The sequence below is a fragment of the Manis pentadactyla genome, chromosome 5, assembly GCF_030020395.1.
Source record: "Manis pentadactyla isolate mManPen7 chromosome 5, mManPen7.hap1, whole genome shotgun sequence".
NCBI lineage: Eukaryota > Metazoa > Chordata > Mammalia > Pholidota > Manidae > Manis > Manis pentadactyla.
Window position 1 is genome coordinate 44,831,599 of NC_080023.1, and position 24,173 is coordinate 44,855,771.

At 38.3% G+C, this 24,173-nt stretch overlaps 1 protein-coding gene across 7 annotated transcripts in view; it reads left to right on the plus strand.

Annotated features, from left to right (window-relative positions):
- The first annotated feature begins 1,270 nt into the window (after positions 1-1,270).
- The window catches only part of CEP135 (centrosomal protein 135), a 105,673-nt gene continuing 82,770 nt past the window's right edge, over positions 1,271-24,173 (plus strand). For 3 of the 7 annotated variants that reach the window (XM_036895217.2, XM_036895218.2, XM_057502246.1), the window contains exons 1-7: positions 1,271-1,481; positions 2,535-2,590; positions 10,715-10,872; positions 14,624-14,814; positions 15,579-15,746; positions 17,922-18,063; positions 20,128-20,212. In XM_036895217.2, the coding sequence (XP_036751112.2) occupies positions 10,736-10,872; positions 14,624-14,814; positions 15,579-15,746; positions 17,922-18,063; positions 20,128-20,212 (723 nt within the window). In that variant the 5' untranslated portion in view covers positions 1,271-1,481; positions 2,535-2,590; positions 10,715-10,735. Of the gene's footprint in view, positions 1,487-1,549; positions 1,962-2,344; positions 2,591-10,714; positions 10,873-14,623; positions 14,815-15,578; positions 15,747-17,921; positions 18,064-20,127; positions 20,213-24,173 lie in introns of those variants that run through there. The other 4 variants (XM_057502243.1, XM_057502244.1, XM_057502242.1 and 1 more) reach the window with 4 other exon arrangements.

Below are 24,173 nucleotides of genomic sequence, written 5' to 3' on the forward strand. Positions count from 1 at the left end.
CAGGGCACCTGTCCTCTGGTGGTTTTGAAGAGTTATGGAGCTCAGCAAGCTTGGTTTCTGTTTCCTTCTGCCTCCCTAGCCCTGTGGCTTGCTCAACACCCTAGGACCTGCATAGTGAGCAGCAACAATTTTGTGTGTGTGTGCCAGAGACCCTAACATCAGTCCCTGGAGTCCACCAGCTCTGAATATGGTCTTCCATATCACCTAGAGCTAAACTGGCCTGATTTCAGTGTCCCACTCATCTTTAAAAATTTCTTTTATTTTGATTTTTGCATTTTCTAACTGTTACGTGTTTGGGGCAAAGAGTCATCTGGACTGGGTGAATGTTGCACAGCCATTTTACTATGCTGTAAATTTATTTATGGCTCCGTTTCCAAAACAGGTATTTGTTGATCAGCGAAAATGTGTATAACTGTATGTGGTCAAGATTATAAAAACCATCTACAGAATCTGATCCATTACCTCTTAGAAATTTCATAAAACAACTCATTATGGCATTCAGGAAGAAAAGGCACACACCATTGAAACGTTAAAGCAATATACGGATGGGTTCAGTTATTCACAACCCACAGAGCAGTTACATAATGTACAGGAACTGAGTATGTTTTCAGAGTGGAAGGTTTATTTGGAAGAGCAATAAATAGGAATTGAGCTCCTCTCTGATCATCCAGAGGTTTTCAGGGAAGAAATGGAATTCTAGGATTTGACCTTTGTGTTCTCTTTAAGTGAGAAAGCGCTCTATAATCAGTTTATTTCAATTTAATTCCATTCACAAACGTTTATTGTGGTAGGTGTTAGAGAAACATAGCTGAGTACAATAATCTCTGGCTCAAGGAATTCACAGTTGGGGCAGCAGAGAGACACAATTACGTTTTGGTGTTGACTTATAACTCATGGATTCAAAACAATGACGTTATTAAACTTATCGTGATGGGATGAGCATGAAGGTCTACAGAGAGCTTAATGGGAACATGGGTATGGAAGCAAGCTAATTGTATTGGGTGGTTGTCAGGAAAAATTGCAAAGGCAACGTGGTATTTAAACTGGGGATTACGTGGTGTGTAGGCGTTTATCTTGTGTGTTAAAGCTAATCCGCAGCAGGGACCACAACTGGGCAGTTTTAACCCCGCGCCCAGTAGATGGTGAGCACACAGGAGAGGAGCCCAACTCTGGCACTGCGGAGCCTCGCGGCTCACCGGCCGCCTGGGGGCGTCGTGGCCCAGCGCGGTCGGAGCCGTCGCGTTTCCGGTCACCGGAGCCCAGCGCCGCCATCGCCGCCGGGCGCGCCCTCGCCGCGCGCCGCGAAGCGCCGGCCGCTCCCGTTACTGGGGCAACTGCGGCGCCTCCTTCGGCCCGGCCCCGATCGTCTCTCCGCGCCATTTTCAAACTGATCGTTGTCTAGGCGGAAGGAGCCAGCGAGGGAGGCGAGGCTCGAGGCGAGATGCGGCCGCGGGCGGAGGCAGCAGCGGCCCGGGCAGTGGGTGAGGTGGGCCGTGGGGGCCGGAGGGCGGGAGGAGGCGCGGCGGCGGCGGATTCGCCCCCCGGGGTCCCTGCGGTCCCCGCGGGCCGGGCCCGGGCGCTGCCGGGAGGGAGGCCGCGCGGCCGCGGGAGGAAGTGGAGCCCGGCGGGGCGGGGCGCAGACTCCCCGCAGGCGCCGCTTCCTTCCACAGCCGACGGCCCAGCCGCGGGCCGCCGGTCGGCCTGGGCCTGCGTGTGCCCGGGCCCTCTACCCGCTCGCCCCGGCGTCTGTGCTGCCTGCACACCGGCCTGCCCCTGACTGATGAGCGGAGTTGAAAGTTAACATGCTTTCTTCGTAGAAGAATCAAACGTGCTTTTGTAAAATCGAAAGTGCCCATAAGCGTAGGACGGGAGCCATTTATTAACCTTTGAAAAGAGCCCGTCTCCCTTCCGGTCTCAACTATTCTAGGTTCAGTAAAGAAGGACCCTGAGGCAGCATTAAGGTTGGCTTTGGGTTTTTATTTAGCGCCCCCCCCCACACACACACGATGCTGTATATTAAGATGTGCTGGCGCGCGCGCGCACACACACACACACACACACACACACACACACACACACACACACACACACACACACACGATGCTGTATATTAAGATGCGCGCGCGCGCGCGCACACACACACACACACACACACACACACACACACACACACACACACACACACACACACACACACACACACACACACACACACACACACACACGATGCTGTATATTAAGATGTGCTGGCTTTCAGACGCAAACCGCGAGGAGTTAAGCAGGCGGATAGTTCTAAACACGTATGCGTGGAGGATCTCCAAACTTCACCTTTTATGTTTTCTAGAAACTTTCCGTGTAGCCACAATGTCTGGCTGATGGAGATAGGAGGAAGACAGCAGCCCACGGACTGAGGAAAGCCTAATGCTTTTTGTCCTTGGGCGGATCTTAATCTTTTTTCATCTCTCGTGTGTATTAATGATTTTTTGTTTCATATTCATCCAAGCCCCCCATTGCCTCACTCCATCTTTCCGCAGGATACGAAGAAGTATTACTTCTAAGTAACTAAAGTTGGTACCAAGAGAAGTGTTTGGTGAGTCCCTGCTAGTTCTTGGTTTTGGCAGTTATATTTCTGATGTTTCCAGTCCTTTCTCTAAAACCCCCAGCATCAGTCAGGTCCTTCTTGGGGAAGGAACCTAGAAAGTCCATCAGGTTGACACTCGAAAGGCTAGCAAGTGTGTAGAGAGAGAAAGATGTGTAGGAATTATAAAGGAGAGGTACTAATTTGAAGTGATTTGGTAAGTTGAGACTGCGTAGTACAGAAACCGGAGTGCTGGACCAGGGCTCAGGAGACCTGCCTGCCCACCTGCCTTGTGGTCTTGGGGTTTGGGAAAAGTTTCTCTCTGAGGCAGGCTTCCCACGTCTTTGAATTGGTCCTGTCTCCCCCACTGGGTAGTTTTGTGAAGAACAAGTTTTCCATGTATTAACATGCAATCACATTTTATAACTTGTGAAGATCAGTGGAGATGTAAGGCAAAGGGTTTTTTGGTTTGAAAATACAACTACCTGGCAAAGGTTAGAAAAGAGTAAAGTTTCTGAAGTTTGGATAATTACCTTTTAGAACACACTGATAGAGAATATGTTTATAAATATTATAAAAGATGTGATAAAAATGTGTACAGATATATGTTTGGGTCTTTATTTTAATGAAAGTAAAATTTACATGGTAAAATACACAGATCTTAAGTGTACTATTTGAAAAGTTTTGATGAATGTATATATACATGTATGTAGCCACTAGCCTAATCAATATAATATTTTCGTCATCCCAGAAAGTTCCCTCTTAACCCTTTCCAGGCAGTCTCCACTTACCTCCACTGCCCTAGGTGACAGCTGGTCTAATTTCTGTCTACATAGTTTAATTTTGCTATTCTTGGACTTCATATACATGAAATCATACAATGTATATGTCTGGCTTCTATTACTCAAATAGTGCTTTTCAAATTCACCCGTGTTATTGATATGTACCACTAGTTCCTTTTTATTCTTGAGTAGCGTTACATTGTATAAATATATGGTAGTTTATACTTCTGTGGATGAATATATAGGTTTTTTTCAGTTTGGAGATATTATGAATAAAGCTACTGTGAATATTCTTGTAGAGTCTCTTTGTGGATGTTTATTTTCATTTTCTTAAGTAAATACCTAGTAATAGAATTACAAAGTTAAAGGGTAGAAGTATGTTTAACTATAAGAAACTGTCAGACCTTTTCCACAGTGATTCTATGCTCTTGTCAACAATGTGAAGATTCCAGTTGCTCCAAATCTCTGGTAACATTTGGTATTATACTTTTAATTTTAGACATTCTGGTATGGGCAAAATTGCACCTCATTGTGACTTTAATTTGTATATCCCTGGTAACTACAGTGTTAAGCACCTCGTCATATGGTTATGCAAATTCAGATGTCTTTTGCAAGGTGCCTGTTCAGGTCCTTAGCCTGTTTTCTTACTGGGCTGTTTTATCTTTATTATTACTGAATCATAATAATTTTTATATATTCCATATACATATTCTTTGTCAGATATTAATATAGTTTTTTTTTTGCTATCATTAATGGACAATTACACGACCAACATTATGGTTATTATTCTCCCCCTATTATCAAATCCCCACCACATACCCCATTACAGTCACTGTCCATCAGTGTAGTAAGACGCTATAGATTCACTACTTGTCTTCTCTGTGTTATACTACCTTCCCTGTGTACCCCTGCCAACTTATATGTGCTAATTGTAATGCCCCTTTTTCACCCTTATCCCTCCCTTCCCACCCATCCTCCCCAATCCCTTTCCCTTTCGTAACTGTTAGTCTATTCTTGGGTTCTGTGAGTCTGCTGCTGTTTTGTTCCTTCAGTTTTTGCTTTGTTCTTATACTCCACAGATGAGTGAAATCATTTGATACTTGTCTATCTCCACCTAGCTTATTTCACTAAGCATAATACCCTCTAGCTCCATCCATGTTGTTGCAAATGGTAGGATTTGTTTTCTTCTTATGGCTGAATAATACTCCATTGTGTATATGTACCACATCTTTATCCATTCATCTACTGATGGACACTTAGGTTGTTTCCATTTCTTGGCTATTGTAAATAGTTTGCGATAAATATAGGGTGCATATGTCTTTTTCTAACTGGGCTCCTGCATTCTTAGGGTAAATTCCTAGGAGTGGAATTCCTGGGTCAAATGGTATTTCTATTTTGAGTTTTTTGAGGAACCTCCATACTGCTTTCTACAATGGTTGAACTATTTTATATTCCCACCAGCAGTATAGGAGGGTTCCCCTTTCTCCACATCCTCGCCAACATGTGTTGTTGTTTGTCTCTTGGATGTTGGCCATCCTAGCAGGTGTGAGGTGATATCTCATTGTGTTTTTAATTTGCATTTCTCTGATGATTAGCCGTGTGGAGCATCTTTTCATGTGCCTGTTGGACATCTGAATTTCTTCTTTGGAGAAGTGTCTGTTCAGATCCTCTGTCCATTTTTTAATTGGCTTACTTGCTTTTTGTTTGTTGAGGTACATGAGCTCTTTATATAATTTGGATGTCAACCCCTTATTAGATATGTCATTTACAAATATATTCTCCCATACTGTAGGCTGTCTTTTTGTTCTACTGATGGTGTCCTTTGCTATACAGAAGCTTTTTAGTTTGATATAGTCCCACTTGTTCATTTTTGCTTTTGTTTCCCTTGCCCAGGGAGATATGTTCCTGAAGAAGTTGCTCATGTTTATGTCCAAGAGATTTTTGCCTATGTTTTTTTCTAAGAGTTTATGGTTTCATGACTTACATTAAAGTCTTTGATTCATTCTGAGTTTACTTTTGTGTATGGGATTAGACAATAATCCAGTTTCATTCTCTTACATGTAGCTGTCCAGTATTGCCAACACCAGCTGTTGAAGAGGCAGTCATTTCCCCATTGTATATCCATGGCTCCTTCATTGTATATTAATTGACCATATATGCTTGGGTTTATATCTGGGCTCTGTAGACTGTTCCATTGGCCTATGGTCTGTTTTTGTGCCAGTACCAAATTGTCTTGACTACTGTGGCTTTGTAGTAGAGCTTGAAGTCAGAGAGCGTAATTCCCCCCTCATTATTCTTCCTTCTGAGGATTGCTTTGGCTATTTGAGGTCTCTTGTGGTTCCATATGAATTTTAGAACTATTTGCTCTAGTTCACTGAAGAATGCTGTTGGTATTTTGATAGGGATTGCATTGAATCTGTAGATTGCTTTAGGCAGGATGGCCATTTTGACAGTATTAATTCTTCCTATCCATGAGCACGGCATGTGTTTCCATTTATTGGTATCTTCTTTAATTTCTCTCATGAGTGTCTTGTGGTTTTCAGAATATAGGTCTTTCACTTCCTTGGTTAGGTTTATTCCTAGGTATTTTATTCTTTTTGATGTAATTGTGAATGAAATTGTTTTCCTTATTTCTCTCTCTGCTAGTTCATTGTTAGTGAATAGGAATGCAACAGATTTCTGTGTATTAATTTTGTATCCTGCAACTTTGCTGAATTCAGATATTAGATCTAGTAGTTTTGGAGTGGATTCTTTAGGGTTTTTTATGTACAATATCATGTCATCTGCAAACAGGGACAGTTTGACTTCTTCCTTACCTATCTGGATGCCTTTTATTTCTTTGTGTTGTCTGATTGCCATGGCTAGGACGTCCAGAACTATGTTGAATAAAAGTGGGGAGAGTGGGCATCCTTGTCTTGTTCCCGATCTTAGGTGAAACACTTTCAGCTTCTCACTGTTAAGTATAATGTTGGCTGTGGGTTTGTCATATATGGTGTTTATTATTTTGAGGTACTTGCCCTCTATACCCATTTTGTTGGGAGTTTTTATCATGAATGGAAGTTGAATTTTGTCGAATGCCTTTTCAGCATCTATGGAGATGATCATGTGGTTTTTGTCCTTTTTGTTGATGTGGTGGATGATGTTGATGGATTTTTGAATACTGTACTGTCCTTACAATGCTGGGATGAATCCCACTTGGTCATGGTGGATGATCTTTTGATGTATTTTTGAATTCGGTTTGCTAATATTTTGTTGAGTATTTTTGCATCTATGTTCATCAGGGATATTGGTCTGTAATTTTCTTTTTTTGTGGTGTCTTTGCCTGGTTTTGGTATTGGAGTGATGTTGGCCTCGTAGAATAAGTTTGGGAGTATTCCGTTCTCTTCTACTTTTTGTAAAACTTTAAGGAGGATGGGTATTAGGTCTTCACTGAATGTTTGATAAAATTCACCAGTGAAACCATCTGGACAGGTGTTTTGTTCTTAGGTAGTTTTTTGATTAGCAATTCAATTTCCTTGCTAGTAATTGGTCTATTCAGATTTTCTGTTTCTTCCTGGGTCAGCTTTGGAAGGTTGTATTTTTCTAGAAAGTTGTCCATTTCTTCTTCTAGGTTATACAGTTTGTTCGCATATAATTTTTCATAGTATTCTCTCATAATTCTTTGTATTGCTGTGGTGTCCGTAGTGATTTTTCCTTTCTCATTTCTGATTCTGTATGTGTATAGACTCTTTTTTTTTTCCTTGATAAGTCTGGCTAGGATTTTGTCTATTTTGTTTATTTTCTCAAAGAACCAGCTCCTGCTTTCATTGATTCTATTGTTTTATTCTTCTTGATTTTATTTATTTATGCTCTAATCTTTATTATGTCCCTTTTTCTATTGACTTTTGTGTTTCTTTTGTTCTTCCTTTCCTAGTTTCATTAATTTTTTGTTTTGACTGTTCCTTTGGGATTGTTCTTCTTTCCTGAGGTAGGCCTGTTTTGCAATATACTTCCCTCTTAGTACAGCATTAGCTGCATCCCACATATTTAGCGGTGTTGAATTGTTGTCAGTTGTCTTCATGTATTGCTTGATCTCTGTTTTTATTTGGTCATTGATCCATTGATTATTTAGGTGCATGTTATTAAGTCTCCATGTGTTTGTGGGCTTTTTTGTTTTCTTTCTGTAATTTGTTTCTAGTTTCATACCTTTGTGATCTGAGAAGCTGGTTGGTACAATTTCAGTCTTTTTTAAATTTACTGAGGCTCTTTTTTGTGGCCTAGTATATATGATCTATTCTTTAAAACGTTCCATGGGCACTTGGGAAGAAAGTGTATCCTGTTGCTTTTTGATGAAGTGTTCTGTAGATGTCCATTAGGTCCATCTATTCTAATACATTGTTCAGTACCTCTTTGTCCTTACTTATTTTCTGTCTGGTTGATCTCTCCTTTGTAGTGAGTGGTGTGTTGAAGTCTCCTAAAATGAATGTACTGCATTCTATTTCCCCTTTTAATTCTGTTAGTATTTTGTGTCACACATGTAGGTGATCCTGTTTTGGGTGCATAGATATTTATAATAGTTATATCCTCTTGTTGGACTGACCCCTTTACCATTATGTAATTTCCTTCTTTGTCTCTTGTGACCTTCTTTGTTCTGATGTCTAATTTTTCTCATACAAGTACTGCAACTCCTGCTTTTTTCTCCCTATTAGTTGCATGAAATATCTCTTTCCATCCCTTTACTTTCAGTCTGTGTATGTCTTTGGGTTTGAAGTGACTCTCTTGTAGGCAGCATATAGATGGTTCTTGCTTTTTTATCCATTCTATTACTCTGTGTCTTTTGATTGGTGCCTTCAGTCCATTTACATTTAGGGTGATTATCTATAGGTATGTACATTGCAGCCTTTAGATTCATGGTTACCAAAGGTTCAAGGGTAATTTCCTTAGTATCTAACAGTCTAATTAAACTCACTTTGTATGCTATCACAAACACAACCTAAAGGTTCTTTTTTTCCCTCCTTTTTCTTCCTCCTCCATTCTTTATATGTTAGGTATGTTCTGTACTCTTTGTCTATCCCTTGATTGACTTTGTGGGTAGTTGATTTGATTTTGCATCTGCTTAGTAATAGATTGTTGTACTTTACTGTGGCTTTATTTCCCCTGGTGACATCTATTTAGCCTCAGGAACACTTCCATCTATAGCAGTCCCTTCAAACTGCACTGTAGAGGTGGTTTGTGGGAGGTAAATTCTCTCAGATTTTGCTTATCTGAAAATTGTTTAATCCCTCTTCAATTTTAAATAATAACCTTGCTGGGTAGAGTCATCTTGGTTCGAGGCTCTTCAGCTTCATTGCATTAATATATCATGCCACTCTCTTCTGGCCTGTAAGGTCATATGATAAGTCTGCCGAGAAGTCTGATGATAGCCTGATGGGCTTTCCTTTGTATGTGATCTTTCTCTCTCTCTAGCTGCTTTTAAAAGTCTATCTTTATCCTTGATCTTTGCCATTTTAATTATTATGTGTCTTGATGTTGTCTTCCTTGGGTCCCTTGTTTGGGAGATCTTTGCACCTCCATAGCTTGAGACTATGTCCTTCCCCAGATTGGGGGAGTTTTCAGCAATTACCTCCTCAAAGACACTTTCTATCCCTTTTTCTCTCTCTTCTCCTGGTACCCCTATAATGTGGATATTGTTCCGTTTGGATTGGTCACACTGTTCTCTCAGTATTCTTTCATCCTTAGAGATCCTTTTTTCCCTCTGTGCCTTAGCTTCTCTGTATTCCTCTTTAAATTTTATTACATTTATCGTCTCTTCTACTACATCTAATCTTTTAAATCCCTTCATTGTATGTTTCATTTCAGATATGGAATTTCTTAATGATTGAATCTCCATCTTAAATTCATCCCTGAGTTCTTGAATATTTTTCATATTCCTCCATAAACGTGTTTATGATTTTTATTTTAAACTCTCTTTCAGGAAGATTGGTGAGTTCAGTTTAATTTGGCCCTTTTTCTGGGGTTTGTGAGATTTGGGGCTGAACCAGGTGCCTTTGACATTTCATAATTCTTTGTTGTGCCCTCTAGTGTCCAGAAGCTCTAGTCTCTGGAGCTGCTCAGTCCCTGAGGTTGGGGGTTGTAAGGGAGTGGTGCTGGTGCCTGTGGTGAGGAAAGAGTTGTTTCCTGATTCCCAGCTGCAGTGCCTGTCTCCAGTATCAGAGCCAGTGGGCCGAGCACACAGGTGTAAGGTGGCGTCTCTAGCTCTTGTAGGCGGGGCCTCCCTCTGACTGGCCTGATGCCATGCAGTGACTACCAGTTTGCGAGCAGGTGCTGGCATGGCAGGAGGAAGGCGCAGCAGGCTGCATGTCACAGTGGGGGGCCTCAGAACTGACCAGGTAGCCAGGGGTATGGAGCGCCTGAAGCTCCTCAAAGTTCCCAACCTGTTGGGCAGAGTGCATCTAAACTTGTCCACCTATCCCTTCTCCCACATAGCAAGCTCAATGAAAACCCCTTCCCTTCAGCAGCCCTCTCACTGCTAGAAGCCTCTCAGACCGCCTGCCTTTCCTTTGTCCCAGAGCTGCTGGATGTGAATCCCCATCCTCCACAAACGGCCGGAATCTCAGTCTCTCAAGCACTCCACCTGTCCCAGCTCCCCAACCCCACCAACCTCCAGAGCACCTCACAGTGTAGGTTTGTGTTCCAAAGCAAACCTCCAGGGCTGGGTGTTCAATAGTTCTAGGCTTCCATCCCCTTCCCACTCCGTTTCTCTTCCTCCCACCGGTGAGCTAGGGTGGGGGAAGGGCTTGGGTCCCGCCAGTTCAAGGCTTTTCTATGTTACCCTGTTTTGTGATGTCTGCTCTGTTTGTGAGGTCTGTATGCAGTCTGGTGCAGCCTTCTTTCCATTTGCTGTTTTAGGGCTAGCTGTATTAACTATACTTTCACACTATATGTGGCTTTGGGAGGAATTCTCTGTCTCACTTCTCACGCCACCATCTTGCATCCTCCATCCCCCACCCTTTTTTGTTTGTTTTCTTAATGGAATATTTCAGTGAGCAGACATTTTTAATTTGATGAAATCTAATTTATCAAGTTTTTCTTTTATATTTAGTGTTTTTAAAAGAGGCTTCTCTGCCTACCTGTCTGGGAAAATATTCTTCTTTATTTTCTTCTAGAAGCTTTGTTGTTTTAACTTTTACTTCTGGATTTATGAAGAGATACTTCTTTTAAAGGAGCAACATGAATATCATATTTATTGGATTCAATGTCAGTATTCCAGAAAACTGCCTATATGAAGAGAAACAAAATAATTTTTTCATATTAAAAAAGAATTTCTTCTTAAATAGCTGTAATAGTAGAATAATGTTTCACTCTTTTCTTTTAGGACTTTAATTTAGGGGAGTAAATGAAACTAGCTTTGGAAGAAAAGATGACTACAGCTACAGAAAGAAAGTATATTAACATTAGGAAAAGATTGGATCAGTTGGGATACCGCCAGACACTGACAGTGGAATGTTTACCTTTAGTAGAAAAACTTTTCAGGTAAAACAGATATACAGTTCTAAACCTGTATGATCCTTAACGTCATTTACCAAGTTTCTGATTAAACTTCATGCTTCAGTAAATAAATGGATAGTTTTTTTTAAAGTCCTTAAATCATCTGAAGTTCATCTATTCTTTTTTTTTCAAAGTACTTTAAATTTTATGTTTATTTTTTACTTTTTTTAATTTATTTTTTTTATATTAAGGTATTATTGATATACACTCTTATGAAGGTTTCACAGGAAAAGCAATGTGGTTATGACATTCTTCCATACTGTCAAGTCCCCCAACCCATGCCCCATTGCAGTCATTGTCCGTCAGCCACAGAGTCACTGTTTGCCTTCTCTGTGCTACACTGTTTTCCCTGTGACCACCCACACCATGTGTACTAAACATAATACCCCTCAATCCCCTTCTCCGTCCCTCCCCACCTGCCCTCCCCCACTCCTCCCCTTTGGTAACTGCTAGTCCCTTCTTGGAGTCTGTGAGTCTGCTGCTGTTTTGTTCCTTCAGTTTTGCTTTGTTGTTATACTCTACAAATGAGGGAAATCACTTGGTACTTGTCTTTCTCTGCCTGGCTTATTTCACTGAGCATAATACCCTCTAGTTCCATCCATGTTGATGCAAATCGTATGATTTATTTCTTTCTTATGGTTGAATAATATTCCATTGTGTATATGTACCACATCTTCTTTATTCATTCATCTACTGATGGACACTTAGGTTGCTTCCAAATCTTTACTGTTGTAAATATTGCTGCAATAAACATAGGGGTGCATATTTATTTTTGAATCTGAGAACTTGTATTCTTTGGGTAAATTCCTAGGAGTGGAATCCCTCTGTTGAATGGTATTTCTATTTTTACTTTTTTGAGGAACCTCCTTATTGCTTTGCACAATGGTTGAACTAGCTTACATTCCCTCCAGTAGTGTAGGAGGGTTCCTGTTTCTCCGCATCCTCGCCAGCATTTGTTGTTCCTAGTCTTTTCTATGCTGACCATCCTAACTGGTGTGAGGTGAAATCTCATTGTGGTTTTTATTTGCATTTCCCTGATAACTAGCGATGTGGAACATCTTTTCATCTGCATTTTGGCCATCTGAATTTCTTCTTTGGAGAATTGTCTGTTCATATCCTCTGCCCATTTTTTAAGTGGGTTGTTTGCTTTTTGGTTGTTGAGGCATGTTCTTTATATATTTTGGATGTTAACCCCTTGTCAGATATGTCGGATATTCTCCCATACTGTATGCTGTCTTTTTGTTCTACTGATGGTGTCCTTTACTGTACAGAAGCTTTTAAGTTTGATGTAGTCCCATGTGTACATTTTTGCTTTTGTTTCCCTTGCTCGAGGAGATAGGTTGAGGAAAAAATTGCTCATGTTTTTAGTCAGGAGATTTTTGCCTATGTTGTCTTCTAAGAGTTTTATGGTTTCATGACTTACATTCAGGTCTTTGATCCATTTCCCGTTTACTTTTGTGTGTAGAGTTAGACAATAATCCAGTTTCATTCTCTTGCATGTAGATGTCCAGTTTTGCCAACACCCGTTGTTGAACAGGCTGTCATTTCCCCACTGTGTGTCCTTGGCTCCTTTATCGTATATTAATTGACCATATGTGCTTGGGTTTATATTTGGCTCTCTAGTCTGTTCCATTGGTCTATGGCTCTGTTCTTGTGCCAGTACCAACTTGTCTTGATTACTGTGGTTTTGTAGTAGAGCTTGAAGTTGGGGAGTATAATCCGCCCAGCTTTATTCTTCATTCTCAGGATTGCTTTGGCTATTCGGGGTCTTTTGTGGTTCCATATGAATATAGAACTATATTTGCTCTAGTTCACTGAAGATGGCTGTTGGCATTTTGATAGGGATTGCATTGAATATGTAGTTTGTTTTAGGCAGGATGGCCATTTTGTCAGTATTAATTCTTCCTGTCCTGAATTTTGACACCTTTGAATTACCTTCAAAGACCTGAATGTAAGTCATGAAACCATGTAACTCATTCCTATGAGCACAGGATGTGTTTCCATTTATTGGTATCTTCTTTAATTTCTCTCAAGAGTGTCTTATAGTTTTCAGGATATAGGTCTTTCACTTCCTTGATTAGGTTTATTCCTAGGTATTTTATTCTCTTTTTTTTTTGTATTTTTTCTTTTTGATGCAATTGTGAATGGAATTGTTTTCCTCATTTCTCTTTCTGCTAGTTCATTGTTAGTGTATAGGAATGCAACAGATTTCTGTGTCTTAATTTTGTATCCTGCAACTTTGCTGAATTCAGATATTAGTTCTAGTAGTTTTGGGGTGGATTCCTTAGGGTTTTTTATGTACAATATCATGTCATCTGCAAGCAGTGACACTTTGACTTCTTTACCAATCTAGATGCCTTTTATTTCTTTTTATTTCCATCTATTCTTCTTGAATCCTACTCCCCTGTCATCAGTTCAGGAGCTCCACATTGGTTGGAGAGTCACCATTCACACTATACTGTTCGGAGTAAACATTTCTGAGGGTTTTCTATGTGAGTAGGATTATAAATTTTTGTTAAGTTTCCTGATACAGTTGGGATTTCTGTGTCTGCCTCACTCACTGGTCTCTAATTACTGTTATGTTAATGATGGTCCTCTAATATGTGGTTTGTGGTTACTTGAGCTGTTACATGTTAAATTAGCTAAAAACTTCTTTTTGACTTGTGCTTTCCACCTGAGTTCCAGTACGGTGATTCGAGTCTGGAGTAGGGAAATTACTTAAGATGCTTTTGCAGTAGGACTACGAGTGAGGATGATGAAAAGGAGGTAATGGATGAAACATTTTGTGGTCTATAGTATGGCCTCCAAAACCTTTTATGACCTAGTTCTAGATCTGCAATTCGGAATTATAGGATAGAAGTATGTTTAACTTTCTAAGGAACTTTCTAAGGAACCTTTTCCACAGTGATTTTCTACTCCTACCACTTCATCTCCCATGTACTGAACCCCTCGAAACTCCCTAAACATATACATGCTCCCCATTGACCCCTCCATTTTGCTGTTCTATCTGCTATAAAGTCCCTTTCTCCTTTCCCTCCTGCTTTGCCCTTAGGCCTATCAGCTTTGTGGACTGCAGGACTCTGTTACATCTGCTACATGTTACCTTAACCACTTATTATTGTTGATCACTTGTTTTTGTCTTTCCTTTAGAGTGTAAAGTCCATGAGATTAAAGACCGACTGTTTCACTGCTGTACCTAGGTTGTCACTGAAATATTACTGAGTTTATCACATAGCATTATAACTTTTGACAAACTTGTCAGTTGAATATAAGCTCCATGATGAAGGGTTCTTTATTGTGCTCCTTGCTCAGTAAATATTGATGGAGTGAATATTTCACTGGTCTTGCTCTTATAGGTAAAGAAATCATTCTTATTTGTTGTGTCCCTGGCTCTTAGCATATAGCAGGCATTCAATAAATATTTGCTGAATGAACAAGTAAGTCTCAAGGATCCACAGAATCAGGTGACTAATTGGACTTTGGGGATAGCAAGAGGGCAGATTGAAAGATGATTCTAACTATGTCTCTGTGTTTCATAACTTTTAATTGATCTTGCTTTGAGAAGTTTTGATCAGTTCCTTGGGATGTTGAAAGATCTCATGTTTTTGTGTGTTTATAGATTTGAGCTCATTTAGCATTAACACTTAATTTTAAGTTTTTTTAGAAATACATCTTTAGTTACTAGAAGTTAATTGAATGTTTCCTTGTATTTACATTTTCTTTTCCTTAATTTTAGTGACCTAGTTCATACAACAGAAAGTCTTCGTAAATCAAAATTATCTGCCGTGAAAGCTGAAAAAGAAAGTGCCAATTTTGATTTTGTTTTGGAACCTTATAAGCTTGAAAATGCAAAATTGATCAGGGAAAATAATGAATTATATCTGGAATTAATGAAACTGAGAGAACACTCAGGCCAACGCATTAAAGGTAAAGTTTTGTGATTTTTAAAATGCAATATTTTTGCACTTTTTGTTTTATATGTAGGAGAGGCTAGCCTAATTTTAGAACTATTGTTTGGAAAATGTGACAGTCTTCCTGCTAACAGCTCTTGAAATACTGTATGGTGTGTTGAAAAGTTCCAAAGAAGAAAAATTAATTTGCATTCTATAACTATCTTCACCATCACTATAAGTAGATTACATTTTAGAATTGAAATTGCTATAGAAAATGTTAAATGCTGGAACTGAAGAAACTCTCTTGAAACAATTTTGTTTTTCCCTTACTGAAAATGAGAGGAGTAAAGTGAGGTGAAAGCCATGTATCATTCTGATTCTTTAATACCCTGTGTTTGAACTGGAAGGTAGAATAAAATGATTTCAAAGGTACTGGTAAAGGGTAATTATATGGCTGTCTTATTACAAATTCTTATATTCAGTAGAAAGCCCTATCTAATACCTGGCATGAATTCATAATCCCTTAGCTTCATACCCAGTTTCTTGGATTAGATCAAAAGCCATGCTTTATATTAGGCTCATATGGCAAAAGACAAGTAGAATTCCTTTTTGTGTTTAGTGACTGATTTGCAGTTTTGTTACCAGTGATAAGAGAAGGTAATAGCCTTTTAAGCAAAGCATGAATTATGAATCAGATGGAGCCTTTCAAATTAATGTGACTTTTTGTATTTTGTGAAAAGGAAGAACTTCTGAGCTTCTTGATCTATCAAATAGTCTTTGAATCTTTTTCATTTTAAGAGTTGAAAATTGCATTGAAGACATGTACACGTGAGGCAGCTGATCTGCAATTTCTAAATAACCAGTATGTTCATAAACTCAAACTTTTGGAGAAAGAAAGCAAAGCTAAAAATGAAAAAATTCAACAACTTCAAGAAAAGAATTTGCATGCTGTAGTACAGACTCCAGGTAAGTCTATATTTTCTCAAAGTGAATTATACATATTTAATCTTTTAAAGGTATTAAAACTGTTAACTGAAATAGGATTTTGGATTTTGATGCTCAGACTTCAGTATTTGCAAAGATGTATTTGGATAGTCACATAAACTTGTAGATTTAATTCTGAAGACTCAGGTAGTATTTTATACATATACTTAGAAATATATATCATAATAGCTTCTTAAATACAAGTAGTATAATGCCAATACCCCGTTTCATTTCCTTATTCTTTATTTAAAATTTTCATATTATTACTATCATTGTTATTATTTCAGTTACAAAAGTAATCCATACTCATTAAAGAATTTGGAAATTATGTACTTATTTCTTAGTTTATTTTAGTATTTTTAGCTTTAGCTCAGTAGTTCTTAAGCAAGAGAAAAGAAATGATGGGGCAAATCCAGAGCTGATGGTTGTCCAGGCATAAAGTTGGTGGAAGAATCTCCAATATTAGTGACAAGGTCATTGAGATGTCTAAACCATGGGATTAAGATTATGGAAGTAAGTGAGGCATAAGAAAGCGTTGAATTATGAGGCTAGGTAGCAACTGAGGGATTGAAGAGCACGATGAGGACCAATAATAATTTGATAAGAATGAAGATTGATATCAGAAAGGAGTTGGAGGTCTAGAAGCTGGCACAGTTGTGAGACAAAGTCTAAGCATAATCATGTTACTGTTTGCCTCTAGCTGAGTGGAGAAGGGGACTCATGAGAGTTGAGGGATTAGGAATTGAGAGGCCCAGAGCAGGGGAAAAATCAGCGGGACTCATTGGCAGGAAATGAGATGGAGTGGGGAACTCTGAGCCCAGGACAGAAACAGTGGAGAAAGGTGGGAAAAGATCTCAGAAATAATAAGAAGATTGTCGGGGGGAGGACAGAGAGAAGAATGGGACAGATTCAAGAAAGAGATTCAGGAGATGTAATCTTTAGAATTTAGTGGCTGATGTGGTAGACTTAGGAAATACAGCAATTTGTTTCAAGTGAAAGAGTGGGTGGATGATGGTACTCTTTCATAAGATAAAGAATGTGGAAATGGATCAGGAGTCTCCTTTTGGATGTGCTGAATATGCTGTACTCATGCGATACTTACATTGAGGTTTCCAGTGTACAGTGGGACGTGTAGATCTGTTCTCATAAGTGTGGTCCCGGATGGAGATTCAAATTTAGGAGTTGTTGGAATATCATGGAAATTGAAGCTGTGGACATGGTAGGAATTATCTAGTGAGATTATGTAGACCTGGGATGAGAGAGATGAGAGCCAAAGACAGATCCTAGTGAAGCCAGCATTTAAGGGACTTGTGGAAGAAGGCAGTACTAGAAAAAACTGAGAAGGAGCAACCAAGGAGGAAAACCAAGAGGTAAGGGAAGAAGAAAATGGTTTACCTTGTTTAGGGATGTTACTACGAGCAAGTCATTTAAATACTTTTGACCCATTTTCTTCATCCTCAAAACAAGACCTAGGAGTATTTGTTTGGATTCTAATGTAGATGGAGTTGTGGGTTATGTTTTTTCTTCATGAGGATCAGTTTGTTTTTCAGGTACATGTTTAATCTTGGCCAGATGCTGGAAAAGGTAAATCATCCATGGGGTTTGGACCAGGATAGGTTTTATCCATCCATAAAATAAATTCCTTCTGCTAGTTTAAAGATAATTAAGAAAACGTCTCCCACAAATTCAGGTTATAGCATCATTTTATAATATAGATGACATGCTGCTCTATATACTGATTTTGTTATGTAAGGTTTCAGTTATCTGCCCATTAAGCATTTATTAATAAGCATGTTTATTTTACTTAACCATGTCTTGAGCTCCTCATTTGACAGTTTCCTGCTGGCAATGATTTCTTGAGCTCACAATATAGTGATACCACAAAACACACTCAACTATTAATCTTGCCAAAGCTCATTGCCTATGTAGTGGAGGAACAGAGTAAGTTTGGGTGTATATCTTGAGGCTTTCAGGAATATGTTGTTTAGTTAAGGATCACAGTGGGTATTTATAGATGAGGGAGGAAATATTTTATTGATAACGTAATATGAACTAGAGACATACTTTATAACAAAATGACAAACTTTCTGGAATATTTAATCCAAAGACAATGTTTTGTTTCTTCCTAATTTTTTGAAATAACAACATTTTTTTTAGGTGGCAAGAAAAGAAGTATTGCTTTCAGACGCCAGCGAATGCAAATTGATGAACCAGTCCCCCCCTCTGAAGTCAGTTCATACCCAGTTCCTCAGCCAGATGACCCTTACATTGCAGACCTCTTGCAAGTGGCTGATAACAGGTGCATTAAATAATTTTTTGTTATCTTAGTTAATTGATCAGTTGATTAACTGTAAATTTCTTGATAGAAGGGCTTTTATCCTTAATTGTTGTATTTCTTGTGCCTAGCACAAAATTGCACAAAGCACTCGGGAAGTACTTTCTGAATATATTATGGATATGAATGTTTTTACTTGTTTTGAAAGTTTAATTTCAAATAGATCATGTATCTGATGTTTCTGTTCACATTTGCTTTAAAACAATTTGGTGCCATCTAGCACCTACTTCAGGAGAGTTGCTTTGACCTTCAGCTTCATCACTCAGAGTTGTCTTTTACAGGACTCTTTAATTCAGATGTGTGTCAAGTGCCAATGGACATGAATGGATTTGTAACTGACTTTGAAATTCTTGATTCGTAATTCTCTAGCTCCACATATGCTTGTGTTTCCTCACATTGGAATCCGATAATTGTTTTCATTAAAACTTCATTAAGCCCTCTGGGAAAGGTACTATGTAAGTGTTGGGATTGTAAAGATGAGTAAGATGGTGTTGCTGCTTTTGAAAAGCTTACAATCCAGTAGTTGAAGTTGAGACGAGAGAAGTACACAAAATGCCATTAAGAAAATTATAGGGGATTAACAAACTTCCAGTTATATAATAAATAAGACATGGAGATACAACATACAGCATAGGGAATACAGTTAATAATATGTAACAATTTCGTATGGTGACAGCTAGATTCTTCATGTTGATTACTTCATAATGTACATAATGTTTGAATCACTGTTGTACACATAAAACTAATGTAATATCTTATGTCAACCACACTTCCATTTGAAAAAAGAAAAATTGTAAGGGGGTCAAAGAAGTGAGAGAATACAAGCCTCCGTGGTCTTAGCAAAGAAAACAAAATACGGAATAAACTAGTGCAGATAATTTTTTATCTTGTGGATTATATAGAGAATATAGGGAAGTTTTTCTACTTTATTTCAATATAATAATCTAAAAAAGAACTTTGGTGAGGTACTAATTAGGATCTTTTAGCTCAGTTATTCTCACTCAGTGTTTCATACCTGAATTTGTACAGTTACCTGACCTTAACTGTGAAGTATTTTGTGTTTTGCTCTTCTGTTACAGTTATAATCCAGGACTTCACAATGTGTTAGTATTATTTAAGGAGATTTTAGACTGTATATGTATCATTTTCTGTCTTCATCTTTCTTCTTGACATTTTTCTGTTCTATCAAACCATCTAGGTGGCAAGAATCTCCTGATTACCTTGTTTTAATTTGCACATGTATATTTTGTTTGTATCCAGAGTCATTTGTGCATACATACTCTTCTTCTAAACCTAGATCAGTAGAAAATGTTGGTTCCAGTAAAAGCAGGGACAAGCTGTGTCTAGCCTCAGTTACTCTACCCCCTGGGAAATCTCTCTTTAAAACAGACTTGGCATCAGGCTTAATTTTCCAGTGTGAAAGTAGTCATGTCATATTTATGTTAATGCTTGGCAAATTTTAATATAGTACAAATATATTAGGCCATTTTAGAATTCAGGTTATTTGGATAAATCTTGATTCTGTTAGAATTAACAAGCTCTAGAAAGGACTAGATTTTTTTGCTGTAGTTACTTGGAATATTGTAGTATTTCTCAGTATTTTAATTCTCTCCAGGATTGCAGAGTGATTCATTAGAAGATGCAGGGTCATTTAGAGTGAGAAAACACATTTTAGTCTGTTATTTCACTTGATAATGTTATGAACGTTGGAGTCTACCCTCAGTTTCTTGAACCTAAGAATTGACAACAATACCTCAACAGTTTCTCCTGAGGATCAAAATGCAATAATAGGCATAATGTATCTGAGTTTCAGATTATTTTCCACTCAAATTTTTAATCTATTCTTCTAAAATTAAATCTGTTAAGATCATGTACTCTATGTTATGGTTTTGGAACCTTTTGGCACAGCACCTCATACCTCACTGAGAAACAAAATAGAGAATTTATAAGAATACAGCTAGTTTCATTTCTTACTATTTTGTATTTGTTAACAAAAATATATTGGCATTAATTATAAATCTGTTTTAGAATTCAGGAACTTCAACAGGAAGTCTGCCAGTTACAAGAAAAGTTAGCAGTGATGGAAAGTGGACTGAGAGACTATAACAAGCAGGTAGGATTTTTATTTACTTACATAGTAACAATTGAGATGGGTATGCTGTGATTGTGGTAGAATTTGGGTTACACTTATTATTATTGATACTGAGTTTTTATACAGCTTTTATCCTTTTCATCATTTTGTTAATAGAGTTAATAGCTGGAATGGCTTAAATGGTTTTAGAGGCCCTCAGTCTGGTCCCTTTAATATTCATTGGTGTGGATAGTAGTGTTTTGTTTTGTTTTGTGCATTTCTTCCAGGTGAATCATCTGTCTCCCCAAATATTATAACCATATTACTGTTTCCATCTTGGGAGGTATTTTTTTGAAGTGTATTGTGCTTTATCATATTATAAATAATCTTTTTATTCTTTTTATAGATTTTGTAATTTTGAACATAAGTTTCTTTAAAGTCATTCTTCTGTGTTGCTCTATTTGTTATGTGTTTTCTCTACAATCACTAGTACCTTATAAAACAGCTCTCTGAGGAAGTAGGGGAACTGATAGAAACAGTTAGGTCATAACCGTAACAAGCTTTATTCTTTCTTTCTGTTAGTGTCTTGGCTAAGTTCTTATTTGGATAACTACGGACTTTCTTAGTATGCTTACTGAAGCTCAGATTGGGTAACAACAGGTTTCATTTTCTGTACATGACTGCATTTTTGTGATGTGAAGTGATCTACACATATAAATACAAATATACAGTATAACTGTTAAGTTTGTAAAGTACTTTGAGGATTATTTGGATAAAAATAGAGTAAAAAGGAATTATAATCATGTCAACCAAAAAATTAACTCTGGAAACATGTTGAAAATATCAAATAAGAGAGGATTAAAGATGGCAGCATGAGAGAAGAGACAGAGGCTTCCTCCTAAAACCATGTACAATTAGAAAATATAGTTGGTGCAACTAATCCTGAGAGAGCAACAGGAAAGAGGACTGTGCCGTACTGCATACACCTGGAGAAAAGAACAGATCTCACAAAACAGGGTAACGTACCAAAGCTGTGGCCCGGTGGAACCCAAGCTCTTCCCCCACCCCAGCTCACTAGCAGGAGGAAGAGAAACGGAGCAGGGAGGGAGTGAAAGGCCTGGGACTGCTGAATACCTAGCTCCGGAGACCTGCTCTGGGAGCACAAACCTACATTTCATGGTGCTTTCATGATACTGGCATGATTAAGGGGTTAGAAAGCTAATACAGGCAGAATTCCTGGAGAGACTGAGATTCCAGCTGCTTGTGGAAAACAGGGATCCATATCCGGCTGCTCTGGGACAAAACCTTATACCTGTGTGCTTGGCCCACTGGTTCAGGCAGTGGAGACAGGTATAGAAGCCGGGAAGCAGGAAACAGCTCTTTCTTCCCCCTAGACACCAATACCGCTCCCCTGCTATTCCCGACATTGCTTCAGGGGCTGAGCAGCTCCAGAGAGTAGATCATCTGGACACTAGAAGGCACCATATACAAATATGAACTGCCAAAGGAACCTGGTCCAGAGTAAAATTAATATAACTCTGGAGAAATATTTAAATGACACGGACCTTATGACTCTTCCTGAAAGGGAGTTCAAAATAAAAAACATCAACATGCTAACGGGGGTATGGAAAGATATCCAAGAACTCAGGAATGAATTCCAGTCGGAGATCCAATCGTTGAAGAGCACAATGGAGGGTATTAAAAGCAGGTTGGATATGGTGGAGGAGATGATAAATGAAATAGAAACTAGAGAAGAGGAATACAAAGTAGCTGAGGCACAGAGAGAAAAAAAGATCTCTAAGAATGAAAGAATATTGAGAGAAATGTGTGACCAATCCAAATGGAACAATATTCACATTATAGGGATGCCAGAACCTATGGATGGAAGAGTTTGTAAGGTTTAATGGCTGTCACCAGAGGTAATAAAACCACAGTAAAGAAAGTAGAACAGCTAATTACTAAGCAAATGCAAAATTAAATTAACTATCCCCAAAGTCAATCAAGTGATAGACAAAGAATACAGAATATGATAACTAATATATAAAGAATGGAGGAGGAAGAAAAAAGGAGGAGAAAAAGAAAAGAACCTTTAGATTGTGTTTGAAACAGCATATTAAGTGAGTTAAGTTAGACTCTTAGATAGTAAGGAAATTAATCTTGAACCCTTGGTAACCATGAATCTAAAGTCTGCGATGGCAATAAGTACATACCTATCAATAATCACCCCAAATGTAAAATGGACTGAATGCACCAATCAAAAGACATAGAGTCACTGAATGGATAAAAACACAAGATTCATCTATATGCTGCCTATAAGAGACTCACTTTAAACCCAAAGACATACACCCACTAAAAGTGAAGGGATGGAAAGAGATATTTCATGCAACTAACAGAGAGAAAAAAGCAGAAGTTGCAATACTTGTGTCAGACACAATAGATTTTAAAACACAGAAAGTCACAAGAGACAAAGAAGGGCATTACATAATGATAAAGGGGTCAATCCAACAAGAAGATATAACCATTATAAATATCCATGCTCCCAACACAGGAGCACTCACATATGTGAAACAAATACTAACAATTAAAAGGGGAAATAGAATGCAATGCATTCATTCTAGGAGACTTCAACACTCCACTCACTCTGAAGGACAGATCAACCAGACAGAAGATAAGTAAGGAGACAGAGCCACTGAACCACACAATAGAACAGATGGACCTAACAGACATCTACAGAACTACACCCAAAAGCAACAGAATACACATTTTTCTCAAGTGCACATGGAACATTTTCAAAAATAGATCATATACTAGGCCACAAAAAGAGCCTCAGTTCAAAAAGATTGAAATTGTAGCAACCACTTTCTCAGACCACAAAAGTATGAAACTAGAAATAAATTACACAACAAAAATTAAAAATCCCACAAACACATGGAGGCTTCACAACATGCTCCTATGTAGCCAATGGAGCAGTGAACAAATAAAAACAGAGGTCAAGCAATATATGTAGACAAATGACAACAATAATTGAACACCGCAAAATCTGTGGGATGCAGCCAAGGCTGTGCTAAGAGGAAAGTATGTTGCAATACAGGCATACCTCAGGAAATAAGAACAATCCCATATAAGCAGTCTAAACTCACAATTAATGAAACTAAAAAAAGAAGAACAAATGAGGCCCAAAGTCAGTAGAAGGAGGGACATAATAAAGATTAGAGCAGAAATATATAAAATTGAGAAGAATAAAACAATAGAAAGAATCAATGAAAGCAAGAGCTGGTTCTTCGAGAAAGTAAAATAGATAAACCCCTAGCCAGACTTAACAAGAAAAAAGAGAGTCTACACACATTAACAGAATCAAAAATGAGAAAGGAAAAATCACTACAGACACCACAGAAATACAAAGAATTATTAGAAAATACTATAAAAATTTATATGCTAACAAACTGGATAATCTAGAAGAAGTGGACAACTTTCTAGAAAAATACAACCTTCCAGGGCTGACTAAGGAAGAAACAGAAAATCTGAACAGACTAATTACCAGCAATGAAATTGAACTGCTAATCAAAAACCTACCTAAGAACAAAACCCCTGTACCAGATGGCTTCACCACTGAATTTTATCAAACATTTAGTGAAGACCTAATACTTATCCTCCTTAACATTTTCCAAAAAATAGAAGAGGAGGGAATACTTCCAAACTCATTCTATGAGGCCAACATCACTCAAATACTAAAACCAGGCAAAGACACTACAAAAAAAGAAAATTACAGACCAATACCCCTGATGAACATAGATGCAAAAGTACTCAACAAAATATGAGCAAATCGAATTCAAAAATACATCAAAAAGATCATCCATCATGATCAAGTAGGATTTATGCCAGGGATGCAAGGACTGTACAACATTCGAAAATACATTAACATCATCTACCACATCAGCAAAAAGGACAAAAACCACATAATCATCTCCATAGATGCAGAAAAAGCATTTGACAAAATTCAACA